We start from the raw sequence: 17,106 nt of genomic DNA, 5'->3' as shown, positions 1-17,106 counted from the left end.
TCATTAAATTAAAATAGATAGATAAATAGACTTCATTAACAAATGTTTTAGATATTTTATACATTTTATATTATCTCACAAATTTCACACATGAAACAGTCAAATATTGACTTGTTGAACAAATTGAACTGAACAAATCTTCATCCTTTGGAGTAATTCCACATAGTCTACATGTAATCCTTTGATGGCCATGATATCAGCTTTATTTATTGATGTTTTTCATTTGGTGATTACTTAATGTACACTTAACCAGAAGAGTGCACAGAGTGCAGATCTCTGCCAGGCCTGCTATCACCAAGTGGCATATAAACAACACGCCAATGTCATAAATCATTTCACATGTTATCACAACTCCTTTTTTGCTTTTTGCGTGTCATTTCATGCCATTAAGTCTCTACTGACTTATATTGTGCAGAGACAATTTCAATGTCAAAGTGAAAATGCCAACAAAAGAATCCGCATGTAACACTAACATGACATACATTGTCCCTAGCGTAGAAGATGGGCGGATGATACCGAAGCTCTGAAGCTTGTTCCAGTCCTGTGAAGGGCACTGTTTCAATACATTGTGCCGGAGCTTGTGTCAAATGAATATCACATGACTGTTGACGTCTGACGCTTCAGACGTCATTGGTGCTTCGGAAAGCGCTTCATTCAGTTTGACACTTTTTTTTTCAGTTTTACAGCTAAATAAACTATGTGATCAGCACATTAGTGGGATAAGAAGAGAGGAGAATAATTGAGAAATATGGTGATGTACATTAGAAAACGAAATTGGAACGAAATTGGACTCAGGCTGGCCAAGCAAATGGGAAATCTGAGACTGTTATGTACATCTTTGCAGAGACCTGCTCTACCAACATCCCAGATCAAGTATTAAATGGACCGTGTTCTGAGCTGAAGAGCAGTCTCAACACTGTTTCCAGATGTCGAACATTTTATGTGAAGATAATAACCATATTATTATCTTCACTATCTTGTTGCTGCTGTCTTGCATTCCTCCAGACGTAAATTCAAAACATTCACTAAATTATTTCCTGAATGTATATGTGTATGTATATATGTAAATAACTGTAGGATATATATTTTGAGGATATATATGAAGGGACTACTAACTTAATTTTGGTGTACAACCTTGTGTTGTATAAATATATTACCTTGTACCTTGTATATTTAATGCAGTACTTATGAACAAAAGTGTACAGATTTAATTAAATAACACACAGGCTTCTTGGATGTTTTTTGCACACATATGAGACTAAACGTGTTAATATCAGCGAGGTGTGGTGGTGCTTCGGCCCAAGTCTTGAAGGGCTACTATAAGTTTTACAAGCCAGTGAGAGAGGTTTTTTTTGGGGGGGGGGCACAATGCAAATACCAGCTAGAATTTTAAATCAGTAATAATGTAATGGTAGTGGTAATATTAATAAGTTAATAATAATAGGAATGACAGTCATAGGAACAATAATGACAATAATAGAGCCAACAACAACAACTGTAGCAGCAGGAACACGGGGGTAGCAGGTGGCCCACAACCACAGATCCAGTCTCTGCAGCTCCGGAGGTACAAATACCTGCTGAAAGCGACAGAAGGAGAGAGAGAAACGAGAAAGCACAGAACTACGGGAGAGAGAAGTTGTCAATTTAGTAACATGTAGTAATGGGATAAAAATGCATACAGATGGAGAGGGAGAGAAAGAGAGAGGAAAAAGGTGCATCATGGGAAGTCTCCTGGCAGTCTAGGCCTATAGCAGCATAACTAAGGGATGGTTCGGGACTCACCCATGCCAGCCATAACGAGAAGCTTTATCAAAGAGGAAAGTCTTAAGCCTACTCTTAAATGTGGAGATTGTGTCTGCCTCCCACACCCAAACTGGGATCTGATTCCACAGGAGAGGAGCTTGATAACTGAAGGCTCTGGCACCCATTCTTCCGTTAATACATTCAGTTAAAGTCACAAAAGAACAAATTAATCTGTGGAGTCCCAGTGATCCCAACAAAACAAACAAGCAAACAAACCAGAAATCCTATTTGAGTTGTGCATCCATGAGTTTGAAGAAAGAAAACATAGTTTGTATTACTGTTTAGACAGGATTTTTCAACTCTGGAAGGTTGCGGCATTGCAACATTTGTTAGGTAAACAGTAGAATTACACTTTTCAAGGTGGAAAGTAATCCACCAGGATTGTGTGCTGGCACGTATTTGATTAGTCAACGAAGTATGTTGCTAGATGATGTCTCATTGTGAAGATTCCATCCAGGATCCAGTAACCAGACAGCTCTATGGATAGCAGTGTCTGTGGGACCAGCTGGTTGATCCACCACAACAACTATTGGATGGATTGCAATGAAATTTTCTACAGGGATTTATCACTTTGATGATTCTCTGACTCTTCATATAGCAACATTTTTGGTTTAAAATGAAACGAAACAATATGCAATTTTGACTTCAAAGATCTTTCCTCAAATCAGAACTATTAAATCATGCAATGGGAAAAGTCCCAGTTTCATACTATACACTGAAACTATTCACTAGAGCCCTGCAAGGGACAAAAACTCCAGCCTAAGTCTGCAATTTTTCGCCCCAAGCCCGAGCCCAGCCAGAGAATGTCACAATAGCACTCGCGCTCTCTCTGATACACGCAAAAAACACACGCACACATAACTTCTCCCTGATGCATGTACAACTGAACTGTCATGTGTAAGGCATGTGAATAATATGCATGTAATGCTCGTGAATAAAATGCGTGTAATGCATGTAAATAAAATGTGCATGTATAATATTTATAATATAATCAATATAACAATATTTCATACAGTTGCTTATGTGTGCTCTGCGCGTATATGGGCACAAAGAAAGGAAGCAAGGACGGGCTTGCAGACCTCTACTGTACAGTGTGTTAGTATGTAAGGCAAGGCAATTTTAGTTGTTTTGCATATTTCATTACAAGTAAACTGTGAAAGTGTTAGTGAGCTTTAAATTAAAATGTGCTTTACATTAAAATGCACACAATACCCAGTAACATAAGAGAGGAATGTAGAGGAATATAAAAATTTAAATACAAGAAAATGCAACCGTACCAAAAGAAGAAAAAAGAATAGTACATGTATATATCATGTATAAAATGCAAAGCTGCAGCAACACATGATTTACTGAAATGTAATCTTTTGTATGCACATCCATGGTGTGGAGGAACTTTGAGATGTTCTAGAAGCCTGGAAACCAGCAGATGGAGCCTTCTCCCTGCCAGCAGTGACACTGCTGAATAGAGTGCCTTATGAGAGATGGCTAGGTATTACTGTAAACAAAAGAAGAGAACCAACAACAAGTCCTGCTCAGTGCCTATTTGAAATGTTATTTTTGTAACTGATCATAAAATAAGAGGTGATAATCATGTTTGTACTTCCCATCACATCAGCAATGCTACATCACGTAAGGTTACTAAATGAATCTCATAGCAAAATGTTTTAGAAAATCTGGTTATGATCTAAACAATGTCAGAAGCCACTGTTAAATTTGATGAGATCCCTGCAAAACGTACCTCTTAGCGGCAATTTCTTTAGGGTGCTGACAAAGAGCCCTTGGGAGAGACTTCCATGTTGTAATGTGACCTCTGACCTCTGTGGGTGTGGTGGCTGGATTCCACTGCAAATCCATTGGAGTTCAACTGCACTGCTTTTAAGGTCACTGTTGTTTCTTTGCTATTGGCTTCCTCTGTATCTCCCACAGGAAATAAACATACCACTTTGTGACAGAAAACACAATTTGTGTCTGCACTACTGAGTAGAGGAGAATCACTGAGGGGTCAAAACATAATGGTGTACATTTGGTGTGCAGAGGTTTACTGTATGAATTCTCCTGTGTATCAACTTCCCCCACAAGACAAACTGAGCTTGTTGTTTCAGTGGAGAGAGAAGGCATATGAAGCTTCAATCAAAGCACTGACTTCATACACCACCCAACATAGGTCATAATATGACAGCTCTGGTCAAAGGTCACTGTGCAATTAAGTAGGGTCAGCTCTTTGCCACCAGACGGCAGCCTGACTTTGAGGCCAAATTAGAATAACATGGAAGCAATGAAGGTACTTGAGTGCATGACAGGCCAAGTAATGAATTCTAATTGGATATGACATCTAAATAGGACAAAAAGGCATGTTGTGATTGAAGAAGGATCAGTGTGTCCACAGGATTAGAGCTAACCTTCTTTGTTTTATTATCTTCTTTTTTAGAGGGGCAATAGAATCGAGTGTCGTTCACAGTGAGCCTGCAGCGCTATCAACTAGTTGGTCAATTTGGGAGTGGAAATGACCATGGAATTAGCATAGGAGTCCTCTGTTATATTGAGACATAGCACTGAGTTAAATGCAGATGGAATCGCTTCCTTAAATTTAACTACAGCACTATCAGATAGACATCTAGAGTAGAAGTTTTTCTCTAATGGTGTGTAGTCGAAATAGGGGTTCAAAAGTTATTAAATAATGGTCCGATAAAGAAGGATTCTGTGGAAAGACTTAAATGTTCAATTTCAATGCCATATACCAGAACAAGGTCGAGGGTGTGGTTAAAACAGTGAGTGGCTTCATGTACACTTTCACAGAAGCCAATCGAATCAAATAATGAGATACTAAGGCTATCATTTTTCAGAATTAAAGTATTTCTGAAATAATGAGATACTAGGGCTATCATTTTCAATGTCTACATGAATATTGAAATTGCCTACAATAATTACTTAATCTATTTTAAGGACTAAACTTGATGAAAACTTGAGAATTCAGATAAAAATTCAGAATATGGACCAGGAGCGCGGTAGACTATAACAAATAGAATTGGCTGTCGTGTTTTCCAGGTTGGGTGTGATAGACTAAGAACAAGGCTCAAAATAAGTTAGAATTCAGGGTTGATTAATAGGCTTGAGTCGAAGATGGCTGCAACTCCACCTCCTCGACCGGTGCCTCAAGGAATGTGAGTATTAATATGACTGAGTGGATTCATTTAGGCTAACAAGGCTTCATGACCCAGCCAGGTTTCAGTAAGACAAAATAAGTCAATATGATACTCTGATATTAAATCGTTCACTAGTACAGCTTTAGATGACAGAGACCTGATGTTTAAGAGTCCTCATTTAATTCTCCTATTATGTTGTGCTATTTCAGCTGTGCTAATTTTAGGTTTTTATGTATAACTCCTCTTCTGTTAACTTTTGATTTTATTAATTTAAGTGGTCGGGGGGCAGACACCGTCACTAAGGAGTTTTGGGTGGGTAACTGCTCTGGATGCGTGTAGGACTGCAACTCTGCCTCCTGGTCTCAACTCTGGGTTGTCTGGGTTTTGGTCTACTAATAAACTCAGCCAGATTTCTAATATGAGAGCTGCTCCATCCAAAGTGGGATGAATACCGTCTCTCCTAATAAGACCAGGTCTTCCCCAGAAAGTCTGCCAATTATCTACAAAGCCCACATCATTTGCTGGACACCACCTCAACAGCCAGTGGCGGAATGAAGACATGTGGCTAAGTATGTCATCACTGGTCAGATGTGACTATGATCTTTGGTGTCGCTAACTTCACGTTTCTCAAAATGGAGCTGCCAATAATAGAGTTGGTTTCTCAGCGGGTGTGTTGCTGAGTGGGGAGAACTTTATAGAAACGTGAACAGGTTGGTGGTGAACTGTGGGCTTCTGCTTAGGGCTATGCTTCCTTCGGACAGTCACCCAGCTGCCCTAACGGCTAACAGGAGCTACCTCTGGTCGGTCATTTTGTAAGAACTGCCAAGTGCTTTCTCGGCTTATTTGCCATTAAATAATATGTTAAATCTATAATTATCTGTCCTTTTCAAGAGTAGCAATTCATAATCTTGTTCAGAGAATTTACCTTCCAACTCTTGTAAATCTGACACAATTACATCATCTTGATGTTAATTAATGTGTGTTGTCCCTGATAAATAAACAAATACAATACAGTAGTGACACAGACACACACACACACACGATGCTCGATGGACAGACAGCAGATTGAAGGCTGTCTTTGTTGCTGATATCAGATCTGGTCTCCAGTAAGCTCCCATTGCTGGGCAGGCCCACACAGTCTGATGATGGCCACGTTCTGCCTGATTTTTGTAGCCAAACAGGTCTTCATGGAGCCAGGCTGGTCAGGGCAGGTCAGCAGGGTCCTGGGAATGAGACTTGCCTTCACCTGTTCCAAGCTCAACAGGTCCATTTACAATCGGAGTCACGGCAATATAAAACCTCAAAGACTATTAATAGACAAGAGTACCCTGGAGTTTACAAGACCCCCATACTCACCCGTTGTTTGTGTTCTGTCCACTAGAGAGAAAGGAAGAAGACATTAGACAAGGATCATCATTTGTCTGGATAAGCACATGCTCCCCCTCTGACATTCATACCCCCAAACACACCACACACACACACACACACACACACACACACACACACACACACACACACACACACACACGCTAGTCTCACTACAGCAACCTCTCACATGAGCTGAGTTGTGAGTCGGCTGCAGGAGCAAAATGTCGTCCAGGAAAGTGTGAGCATGAGGACAGAGAGTCTGTGTCTGCTGTGTTTAATTGGTTTGAGGACATCATTGTGGTGCGATGCCCTGAAAATCTGTTGGAAAATAATGTAATCTGAGAGTAGATAGAAATAAAAATCCTTAAACAAGTAGTCAATCAGTGTTTGGCAAAGGGCGTTTCAGCACTGTGCACCATAAATGCATCACATATGTGCTGGTGCTTTGACGGAGCCTGGAAGGAACATATCTGGAGGGGAAACAGTTAAAACTGACTTTGAGTGGTAAAGATGCTGCAGTCAAATTCAGATATTTTAGTGTGCTGTGGACAATTCTTCCTCCTGCTTTACCAAAAAACAAAACAAAACACCCAACAATAGATAAACGGACCAAGAATGTGTTCATTAAATTATCATTAGCTTAGCAAGTCTGGCATTATTCTATATTTTTCTTATAGTCAACAAATTCCATGAAAAGACCCAAACCAACAATGTGTTAGTCCGTCTCGCAGTACTTTCTGACTTGCCTACCCTGTCTGTGGCTCTCAGCTCTAAGCCCATTTGGTTCCTACTGAAGATGTAAATCTTTAAAAATATCACAAATATATATATATATATATATATATATATAGTTTTATTTTTTTAAAAAGGCTCAGTAATTTCCTAAAACAGCTGGAAAACAGGAGAAAATACTGCATTTGCTGGGGACTATTTTCAGTGGTGGATTAGTATCCATTCTAACCATTAACTCCTGTAAGTTTTTGAGGTTGAATATAAGACTTAAAGGATGTGTTAACATTGATGTTTTTGCTGCACCACTAGCTTTCAAAGCAGAATGTGTCTGTATTTGAATCATGTTGGTTATGTACTTCTTCTAACTCTGCTGCATTGGTATTGCTCTGCTTCATATTGTTATGGTTTGAGGCTTGTTGTGTAGTTATTTCCCATTTTATTTTGAAAAGCTTTTCCCCCCTCATGTGCCTGGTAGTTTAACTTCCTGTCTTTGTTTGCTTTTCCCGCCAGTCTTGATTGTTGTTGTCCTCTTGGCCTTGGCTGAGGGACTCGGTTCCCAAGTTCCTCACAGACTTCCTCTGTAACCCCAAGCCTCAGCCCCAGGTCCTCAGTCCTCCACCAACCAGCTATCTGCCAGCTCCAGTTCCTGAGACTGCTAGCCTTCAGCACACTGGCCTCCAACCTTCACCCCTGCCTGCTAGCATCCAGCCCGCTAGCTTCCTGTCTGCACCTTGGTCTGCAAGCCCCCAGACTGCACTCCAGTCTGCTAACCACCAGCCTTCACTCTGCCCTGCCTCCTGGTCACCCTCCAGACCTGCTTGGCTCTATAGTCCAGCCCTCGGGCTATCCGACTGAGGTTGTCTGCCCCACACCTGTGTCCAGCCCAAAGGTTCCTCTGCCCCTGTACTGAACTCTGGATTTCCTGCCTGCTCCTTTGGACTTGGTTGCCTGATTTGGACTACATTTACTGTTTTGACCCTTGCTTACCTGACCATCCCTGTAAGCCCTTTGTATATTTTCTTTTTATTAAATCATTGAACTATACCAGCTCTGTCTATATGACTGTGTGTGGGTCCAACCCCTGTAATTTCCTGTGTCTCCTGCTTGACATCTAAACGTGACACATATGATACAGATTCATGTTGTGCTCAGTTAAACCCACAGAAATGTATTTTCAGTGGTCTTGGAGGTCTAATATTTGCAATGATACCAAATATGTTAATCTGAATTTAGTGGAAATGTGTATAAAATTATACTCAACACATCTAGAATATTATCAATTGATGGAATGCTTAAGCCATAAAAAAAGGCATCTTTAAAATTCAAAATGCTCATCATTTAGCGTCAATGAAAAGTTTGAACCTGGAACAAACTGATACAAAACATGTAATACAGTGTGGAAAATAAGTGAATTAAAATTAATAAAAAATGTAATGGGAAATATAGAATATTTCACTCATGGCCACAGCACTGTCCACTTTGACTGTTGTATAAAAATGCATGTGTTAAAGTACACATGCACTTATATTTTAGTTCTTATTTAGTTTTACATTTTAGAAAAATATGATGTCTACTTTGAACACACATTTAAATGGGGCAAAAATACTTATTAGAGATGAAGTGTGTGTAAGAACTGGTTGGTTGCTGGATATTTCAATTTAAATGATTCAGCTGTTGGCAGGCTGCTGCTTTGAAAGCAGCTTAGCCAAGAAGCTCTTCCTGTCTCCCTCAGCTCTTTCTTTCTGCACTTGTTGCCTCTTTACACTCTCTTCAGAGGGAAGAATTGTCACTGTAAACAATGTGCAACACCCAATGAAGTTTAATTTAGATTAGCGATTAGTCCATTACAGTGATAGGAATGATGAGCTCCAAGATCTCTAATGCAACATGATTCAATTCAATTCAATTTTATTTATATAGCGCCAATTCATAACAGATGTTATCTCATTGTGCTTTTCCTATAGAGCAGGTCTAGACCGTATACTTTATAATATTAATTACTTAATTAGACCTGTTGAAGAAGGTCATGAGATGCAGCTGAAAACTTGGGGGGAAATCTAGTAATTGGATCTGAGTTAAGAATTTTTTGTCAAACTGCTATTTTCATGGTCAAGAATGAACCAGTAAGCTCAACATGATTTGCACATTTGTATAAACAGTTAATAAATGTTTCATGGTCCCATATCACAGTAAACAATGCCCACACAAGGACAAAAAATAGAACCATTACAACAAAGAAAAAAATAAGAGTTCCTCTCGTCTCTCTTTCCTCTGGATGATGACATCAATACTTGTAGAATAGGTGCTTGGTAAGATTTCTCACAATTACAAAAAATTACAAGAATATAGGTAACAACAATCATAACAAATTTTACTAATTATAATACTAAATCTGATGTATATATTTGGTCCAGAAGGGCACTTCAGCCAAAGAAGGTGAAATGTCACTGGCTTAAGCAGTATAACGACAGTACTTTGTCTGTCCCCGCTACTGAAATGAATATTCACTCACTCACTGACTCTCATACACACACACACACACACACACACACACACACACACACACACACAAAAGCTTTCTATTTCAGTGCAATAACACATTTATTTCCTCATTTCATTGTGCCTCAGCAGGCTCACAGAGCTGCGTGCCCAGCACAGACGTGTCCATGAAACCACCCTTAGGTAATGGATCTGTGCAGCCATTGATTGTATTGGTTTGATGCTGACGCCTTTCTGTCTGAAGGGGAGGGGTCTGCACAGAAACCCCTTCTCTAGGGGTCTAAGGGCTGTTTTTTATGAATGAAATGAATGCCAACTACAAATTAACCACACACTCTCTCAATAAATCAACTGTCTCTGTGGGCGGATGTCATGCAGTTATGAAAATAAATGTTTTGTACAACAACATGCATTTTGATGATATTCCTGTTAAATTTCAGAAAGCTCAGAATGTGGCTGATATTCACTCAGCATTAAGCTACTTTTGTAGCTCGGTGGCCAGTGTTATGCAGTGAGAGCGTGGAGAGCAGGCTACAGGACCGTGGGAAAGGTCCTCCACGTAAGGCACTTTATTCTTTGTCTGTTGTTCTTGTGTAATTGATCTCACTCCATGTCCATGGCGGAGTGCTTCAAAGCCCCACAATTTTTTATGGCTGCACCATTCCATCAAGTGATTTTATACATAGTATCCTCTAGAATTTAAAATAAAATTCTGTGGATTAGAACAAGGCAAGATTAAGACATAATTCTATCTGGAGTATAAGTCTCCTTATAGCTTACTGTATGATGAGGAGAGGGGAAAAGGCATGCATAGGAACTCAGCAAACACTTTTGTGAAGGTGACAGAAATATTAACAGACAGGAACCTGAGGGGAATGCTAGTGATGTTACATGTTTGCTGGGTATATGCGGGGGTCTTCCTTCATGGACATGTTAGAAACAATCATTCAGGTTTTACTTTAAAATCCTCATGTATGCATTTAACTGTTGTTCTAAACAGGGAGATGCCATTCACAGATGAACTGTGTTCATATGTGTTCTGAGTAAGGTTTGTGGACAAAGTTTTAAACAAAAAGGCACAGATTAAAAACAATTGTAGAAAAGGGCAACCATTTCTATGAAAAATTCACCTGATATTTTCAGCTTCACATATGAAAATTTACTTTTCACCTGGAGAGTATATAAATCTTAACATGTGTAGAAGACATTTCACATTTTAAAATGCAAATTCACAACTTGTGAATTTTAATTTCACATATGCAAAATTTCACATTTCATTTGATGTTTGAAAATCACTATGTTTATCCACATTTGATTTTTTTCATGAGGGATATCTGTTTTCAAATGTTACAATCCAAAAGACAATGAAATAAAGTTATTTGCTTTTACACCTACAAGCAGGCTGAGTATATGTAAAAAATAAGTTTTATTAAGCTGTGCCAGTCAAAAGGCTGTAAAATGACAAAATGTTAAAAGAAATCAATGATGATTAGTAGCAGTGCATATTATTTGTGGCAGCAGCTACAAGTTATAGCCTATTCATTCTTATTCCAGTGTTCAGGTGATACTGCCTCCCCAACATTAAGCAAGTAGGCTACTTCATATTTCACAGAGGTGAAATGAATTGCTGTTCAGGGTCCGACAGCAGCGGATTCCAATGAAACGTGTGAAAATGTGAATTTAATTCATAAATGCGGCCTGCCATGCCTGGCCCGCGGGCAGGATTCCTCTCCTCTCTGTTTTCTCTGGCTCCCCGCCCACGGGAGAGGTGATTTCTTTCTTTTTTTTCTTTTTTTTAAACCCATCCTCATTGAGTGGAGCCTGTGGCTGCGGTTATTATGCCCACACTTTTCAGACGAACCGTGCCGAGCTGTGACTGTCACGCCTCGCTGCTGCATGGTCCTTGCCCGATGCCGCGGTGTGTTGTAGCCGAGTTGGAGTTGGAGCTGCTCGGCGTGTCAGACTCCGCTGTCCCCGGTGTTTTGCCTTCTTATGCTCATTGAGCCAAACCTTCCTGCTGCTCACTGGCTTGTTTTATCTTGTTTTATTTAGATTCAAAGTCGCCAGTCCTCCTGCCTGTGGAAGACTTAGGCCTACAAGTGGACGACAGACCTGTTAAAGTGCCATTGAAACTATAGGTTCCCTCTATTTCTTTCTTTTCTTAAGTCTTTTCTGTTCACCGGGATAACGGAGGAACTGCAGCACCGGGAACCATGAGCGGACGCGGGGACGAGGCCGGGGAAAACTCTGGCTCCCGCTCCCAGGAGCCCATGGGGGCCGCGGAGCCCCAGAAGAGGAGGCCGGGGAGACCGAGGAAGCCCCAAAAAGTAAGTCTGAGTTTGAGTCTCACTGTGGCGCACTGTGGACAGGCAGACGTCCTGTCGCTGCTAGTCTGAAGCAAATCCAGATTGTATCTGCACATTGTATGACCTAGATGTGCTCCTTTCCTATAGGCTAGACTGTTTACTTTGGTCGGGGAGTTGAGGTAAAACTTTAGCAATGAGGTGCCGCTCTAATTTAGTCTAGCCTATTTCATGAAACGGCACAAATGGCATATATTCTGTTTTAAATGAGCTGAATTTGTAATCGATTGTGCCCTATTGACATTGATGCAGGGTGTGCAATCCACCATAACTACTACTATATACTATATACTTCCTTTATGCACCGTATGGCTGTGTTAAGTACAATTTTCTATATACCTAATGGGGCGAAATTTACAACTGCTATTTTGATAGCCTGTAGGCCTACTTTATGACTGCTGAATATAGCTTACTTCCCCACAAATAATTTTCCAGTCTTGGCCGATGATTATTCATTGACAACATGAGTAAAAAGAAAAGTATGGGGATGAATGGAATTCTGCAGATCTTCCAATCAGAGAAGCCAACTGAGGGTTTTGAACTGTTTATGTGAATGTGTTTATAGATGTGATTCATCACATTCCCACCAAAATGTCTCACCAAAAGATGTCAATTGACGCCACAGGCTACAGTGTTACTGCAGGTGCTGTAAGTTCTTTTAGTCAGACTTGAAACATCTTGAAACATTATGAAGTGCAACTACCAGGCTGCTTTAGGTTATTAGGATAGGTTATAAGAATAATTGCCGCATGTGTGCACGCGTGCACACACACGCACAAACTTTTGTTGCCTGTCCTCAACACCATGTCATGTTCCCCCTCCCTTTCAGGAGCCCAGTGGAGAGCCTGTCCCCAAGCGACCAAGGGGCCGCCCCAAAGGAAGTAAGAACAAGGGCCCCTCCAAGGCAGCACAAAAGGTGAGGAGCCTCAGCACCTGAATGACATACACATGTTTGCTAAGGTCACTTTTAGGGATATTTGTGACTTACATTCCATAACATGGCTTAAGGAGTGGATATGTGTGGGACCAATGGCAGTATAGTTCTGATTGTTTTCATTGAGATTATTTTAAACATTCCTTTTTAATTGTGACCATCCACATCACACGTGTAAGAGGAAGAAAATAAAATAAAAAACTGTCCAAAATGGTGAGCAACAATGTCTTGGTGTACCATGAGTAAGAACATATTTTGTAATCCAGATCATTCAGGTTTCAGTGCAGACCCAGAGATCAGCTGAAGTTCTCCACAGTCCTTGTTGGTCAAGTTTCTCCAGCTACCATTTCATTCAAATGTGACATTTTCCTCAGTTTCCTTGACTTTTCATTTTTTAAGGTAAACTGTTTTTGATGATTCTTGCAGGATTTGTGTGGTTGCCTATCATCACTCTAATCATAATGTACCCGTGTGTTTTCTCTCTGTCAGTGAGATTAGTTTACATTTGAAAGATGCCATTGCAGCATATTTGAATGAAACTTAGAATAAGTTTTGATGCTTTGACTTTTGGTTTGCACTGTGCTTGAGCTGCAAACCTTATCTCAACCATAATGTATCCTCAATTACCACACAAAGCATTTTAGCTGCTGCTTCCTTAATTGGTTGAAACCCCACCACAAAGCACAAACACACACACACACACACACACACACACACACACACACACTGAATATTACTGTTGCCAGTGATAATGACTGTGACAAAAAACTTTGGTTATCACTTGCAGCCTGTAATGCTGGTGCCCTGCAAAAAAAACCCCATCTTTTCTCCCTTCAATTTTATACTGATTCACCAGTTTATTAGGTTTACCTGTACAATCTAATGGATTCTTCAATACAACAGCCCTGCTATAAATCCTGTTTAGTGAAGCTTACAGCATAGTGCTGAGTTTGTGTCAAAGATGAGTGGATTTAAATATTTTTGAGGTCATAGTGGTGGTTTTATATTCGATTGCACAGGTGTTTCTGTTTCTTCTGCCTGTCTCATGTATGTAAATGAGGATGGATTACATAAACACTAGAAACACCTTTCAGTTTAATGCAGTTCAATACAACACCACCACTGACTACGGCCTCAAAAATAACCACCATAGATTTTATTGCAGAACTTTTGTATTGGATTGCATTGATTGTGCAGGTGGTCGTAATAAATTGGTGGCTCAGAGTAATTCTAATATGAGTAACAACTGTCATGGAGAGCATTTATGACCAAACCAAAAGTATTACACAATTACACATTATACAAAATGTTGTGCAAAATGTTTAAAACAAATGGAAAAGAAAAAGTTTTTTCCTAAATGTTTGAACAGGTATGCATGAAATATGGCATGCAATGTCTGGACAGATTTGTAGTCATGTTTACTTTTTCTTTCATCAGACATCATTGAAATTTTCCCAATGTTAGGCCATTTTATATGGGCAAAGTTCTTGTACTGCTGCTTGTGTTTAAACAAGATTTAGAATTTGGAACGTTTGGGTTCTTTTATTCAATGAAAAAAAAGTTAAGTACAAAAACATGTTTATATTCCTCAACAAAAGGTAACTAGTAAAACAGTAAAAGGTATCTTCTATATAGGTCCTTAGACATGTTGGGTCACTAACTAATCAGATAGAGTATGAGGCTGAAATTATACTAAGACAGGTATTAAGGGTAACAGAAAAAATATGTTTGAACATTAATATAACAGCAAACAACTATTTGCTATGTAAAGATATAGTGAAGTAATGGCGACCTGAGCAGAGAATGACGTCACACCCCCTCTGCCTGTGTTGTTATCAGAGCTTCTCTGTGCTTTGTTTATACAGCTGCACCAGCGTGTTAGTGCACGTGAGTCCCTCCTTGTGAAACTTTGTCTGTGAGGAGAGCGATATAACGGCTGGTTCTTTTCTCATCTAAGGCGGTGAATTAAGGATTTATTTCGACCAAACCAGAGTTGGTGATTGTTGGAACAGTGGAAAGACTAACAAAGGCGTTTTTGGTGAGTTTTATTTTGTTTCTGTTGAGTTTGAATGAAGTGTGTTTAACGATGAGCTGCAAGGTAAAATTATTGTTTTTTTCCATTGGAGTCTGGTGGCTAGCGAGAGCGATATAACAGTTGTTTCTGGTTAAACAAAAAGGATCTTACTGTTTAATAAAAAGGTCTGTCTCTGTAGGGATCCTTTCCATAATGTTGTCAGACACTTAGAATAACAATCTGAGCCTGTCAGTGGCAGAAACAAGCACTTATAGTGGACATACTTTGATTGGTGCATTTGTCCCCAGCAGCCTTTGCAGCCTGTTTTGCGGCTGTCGGCTGAGGCGTAGAGCCAGAATATTTGGGTGAATTAAGGGTTTATTTCAACCAAACCAGAGTTTGCGATTGTTGGAACAGTGGAAAGACAAATACGGTTTTGATGAGTTTTATTTTGTTTCTGTACAGTTTGAATGAAGTGTGCTTTACGATAATCTGCAATGTAAAATTACTGTTTTTCTCAATGGAGTCAGGTGGGCTGTAGAGCCCATTTGTGTTGGTCTGAGATGCTGGTGCTCTAGTGTGACATTTAGTGACAGTGAATGTTGCTTACAGCTCCTTTAAAGAGCTACATACCTCAATAAACAAGATCTTCCAACAATAGGAACCCGCTTAGGCTGTAGAACCCAATTGCAAACATGAAAACATATGAAAACACAGACACAGGCCAGCGTATTTGTGCAGATAGAAACATGCAGCCATAACTCAACAATTCAATTTTATTTATATAGTGCCAATTTATAACAGAAGCTATCTCATTGCACTTTTCCTATAGAGCAGGTCTAGACCGTACTCTTTATAATATTATTTACAGAGACCCAACAAATCCCACCATGCAGCACCTCACACACTTGTGTACATCCTTCCACAGAGAGAGCGAGACAAGTGTGCATGAGAGATAGTTGATGAATGACAAAAGATTAAAGTGGCAAAGAAAAACTGATCCAGAGAAAAGCTTTGGAATTTTACAGCAATAGCTCACCTAACTTTTGGGTTGTGATACTGTACATCTCAGCAAGGCAAGTCCCTGTGTCTTCATTCATTAGTTAGATGAAGCTGTTAGGCTGATGATGATGGCAGCCTTAGTGCTCGGTTAGTGCCACTGTAAACATTCCCAGCACTTTGAAAAGTGAACCACTCTGCTCTCGCCATAATCCAGTCTCATGCCATCTGGCATTGTTATGATAAACACTGAGGATATAAAGGAGTCCTGGGTCAGCCTACACCTTTAACATTGACGCTTTAAAAGTTCACTTCCCCTCCCAATAAAAATCACTTCTGCAATCTCTGTATCATGGAAGCTTGTGCAACAAACAATTGTACCTTGACTGGACTATTACTTAAAAATTAAAAAAAGAGCTCCAAGAGAAGTTCAAACCCTGCCTCCTTTCACACCTGCACACACCTGGCCAGTCACTGTGTTAAGCGAACCTGACTTGGATGGTCTGTTTTTAAAAGTTACATAAATTGTCAGACATGCCCCCCCAGATTTTGCTGACGGAAAGCAGGTTTTAGATCTTGCTAGTCGTTGTTGACATGCTCACTGAATACAATCCCTTCGATCATCAAGTAAAGGTCTCCTCACTATACCTAGAATCAATTCTAAATCAGCTTATGGTGCCTTCAGTCATTATGGTCCTACTCTCTGGAATTCTCTACCACATGAACTAAGGTCTGCTACAACAGTATCTTCTTTTAAAAGTAGCGGAAAAACATATCTTTTTTTACAAGCTTTTAATTAGGTAAAGTGTGTGGTTAACAGGTACATTTTTTTTTATCATAGAATCAGTATTTGTCATTATTATTCCCTTTTTAATAATAATGATAATACTACTACTTATCTTATTCAATTTATATTGTAATACCATTTTATCTTATATGTTTCCATATATGTAATACCTCCTTATATGTTGTCATCTTGTATGCATGACTTGCCTATAAAAACAATTTCTAATGAAAAACTTTGACAAGTATGGGACATCAGTTTATCCATTGGTAGGCAGAGAGGGATCACCACAGAGAACGTGCAGAGTTTCATGCTTCTCTCCCGTTTCTGATTGGTGCAGTTTGAGATGTTACAAAATATTGCTTGTTTAAAATGTGTAAAAAATTTCAATACTATAGTAAAATAATAAAACTTTATTTATAGAGCACTTATAAAAACAAAGTACAAAGTGCTTCACAGAGAGAGAA

The 17,106-nt window shown here is 39.5% G+C and overlaps 1 protein-coding gene across 5 annotated transcripts in view; it reads left to right on the top strand.

Moving 5' to 3' along the window:
• Positions 1-9,691: 9,691 nt before the first annotated feature.
• The window catches only part of hmga2 (high mobility group AT-hook 2), an 88,066-nt gene continuing 80,651 nt past the window's right edge, over positions 9,692-17,106 (top strand). For 2 of the 5 annotated variants that reach the window (XM_044186407.1, XM_044186406.1), the window contains exons 1-2: positions 9,692-11,872; positions 12,738-12,824. In XM_044186407.1, the coding sequence (XP_044042342.1) occupies positions 11,759-11,872; positions 12,738-12,824 (201 nt within the window). In that variant the 5' untranslated portion in view covers positions 9,692-11,758. The remainder of the gene's footprint in view (positions 11,873-12,737; positions 12,825-17,106) is intronic. The other 3 variants (XM_044186405.1, XM_044186404.1, XM_044186408.1) reach the window with 3 other exon arrangements.

This window comes from Siniperca chuatsi, linkage group LG23 (genome assembly GCF_020085105.1).
Source record: "Siniperca chuatsi isolate FFG_IHB_CAS linkage group LG23, ASM2008510v1, whole genome shotgun sequence".
Classification (NCBI taxonomy): domain Eukaryota; kingdom Metazoa; phylum Chordata; class Actinopteri; order Centrarchiformes; family Sinipercidae; genus Siniperca; species Siniperca chuatsi.
The sequence above is the reverse complement of the archived record's forward strand: the minus strand, read 5'-3'. Positions and strand labels throughout refer to the sequence as shown.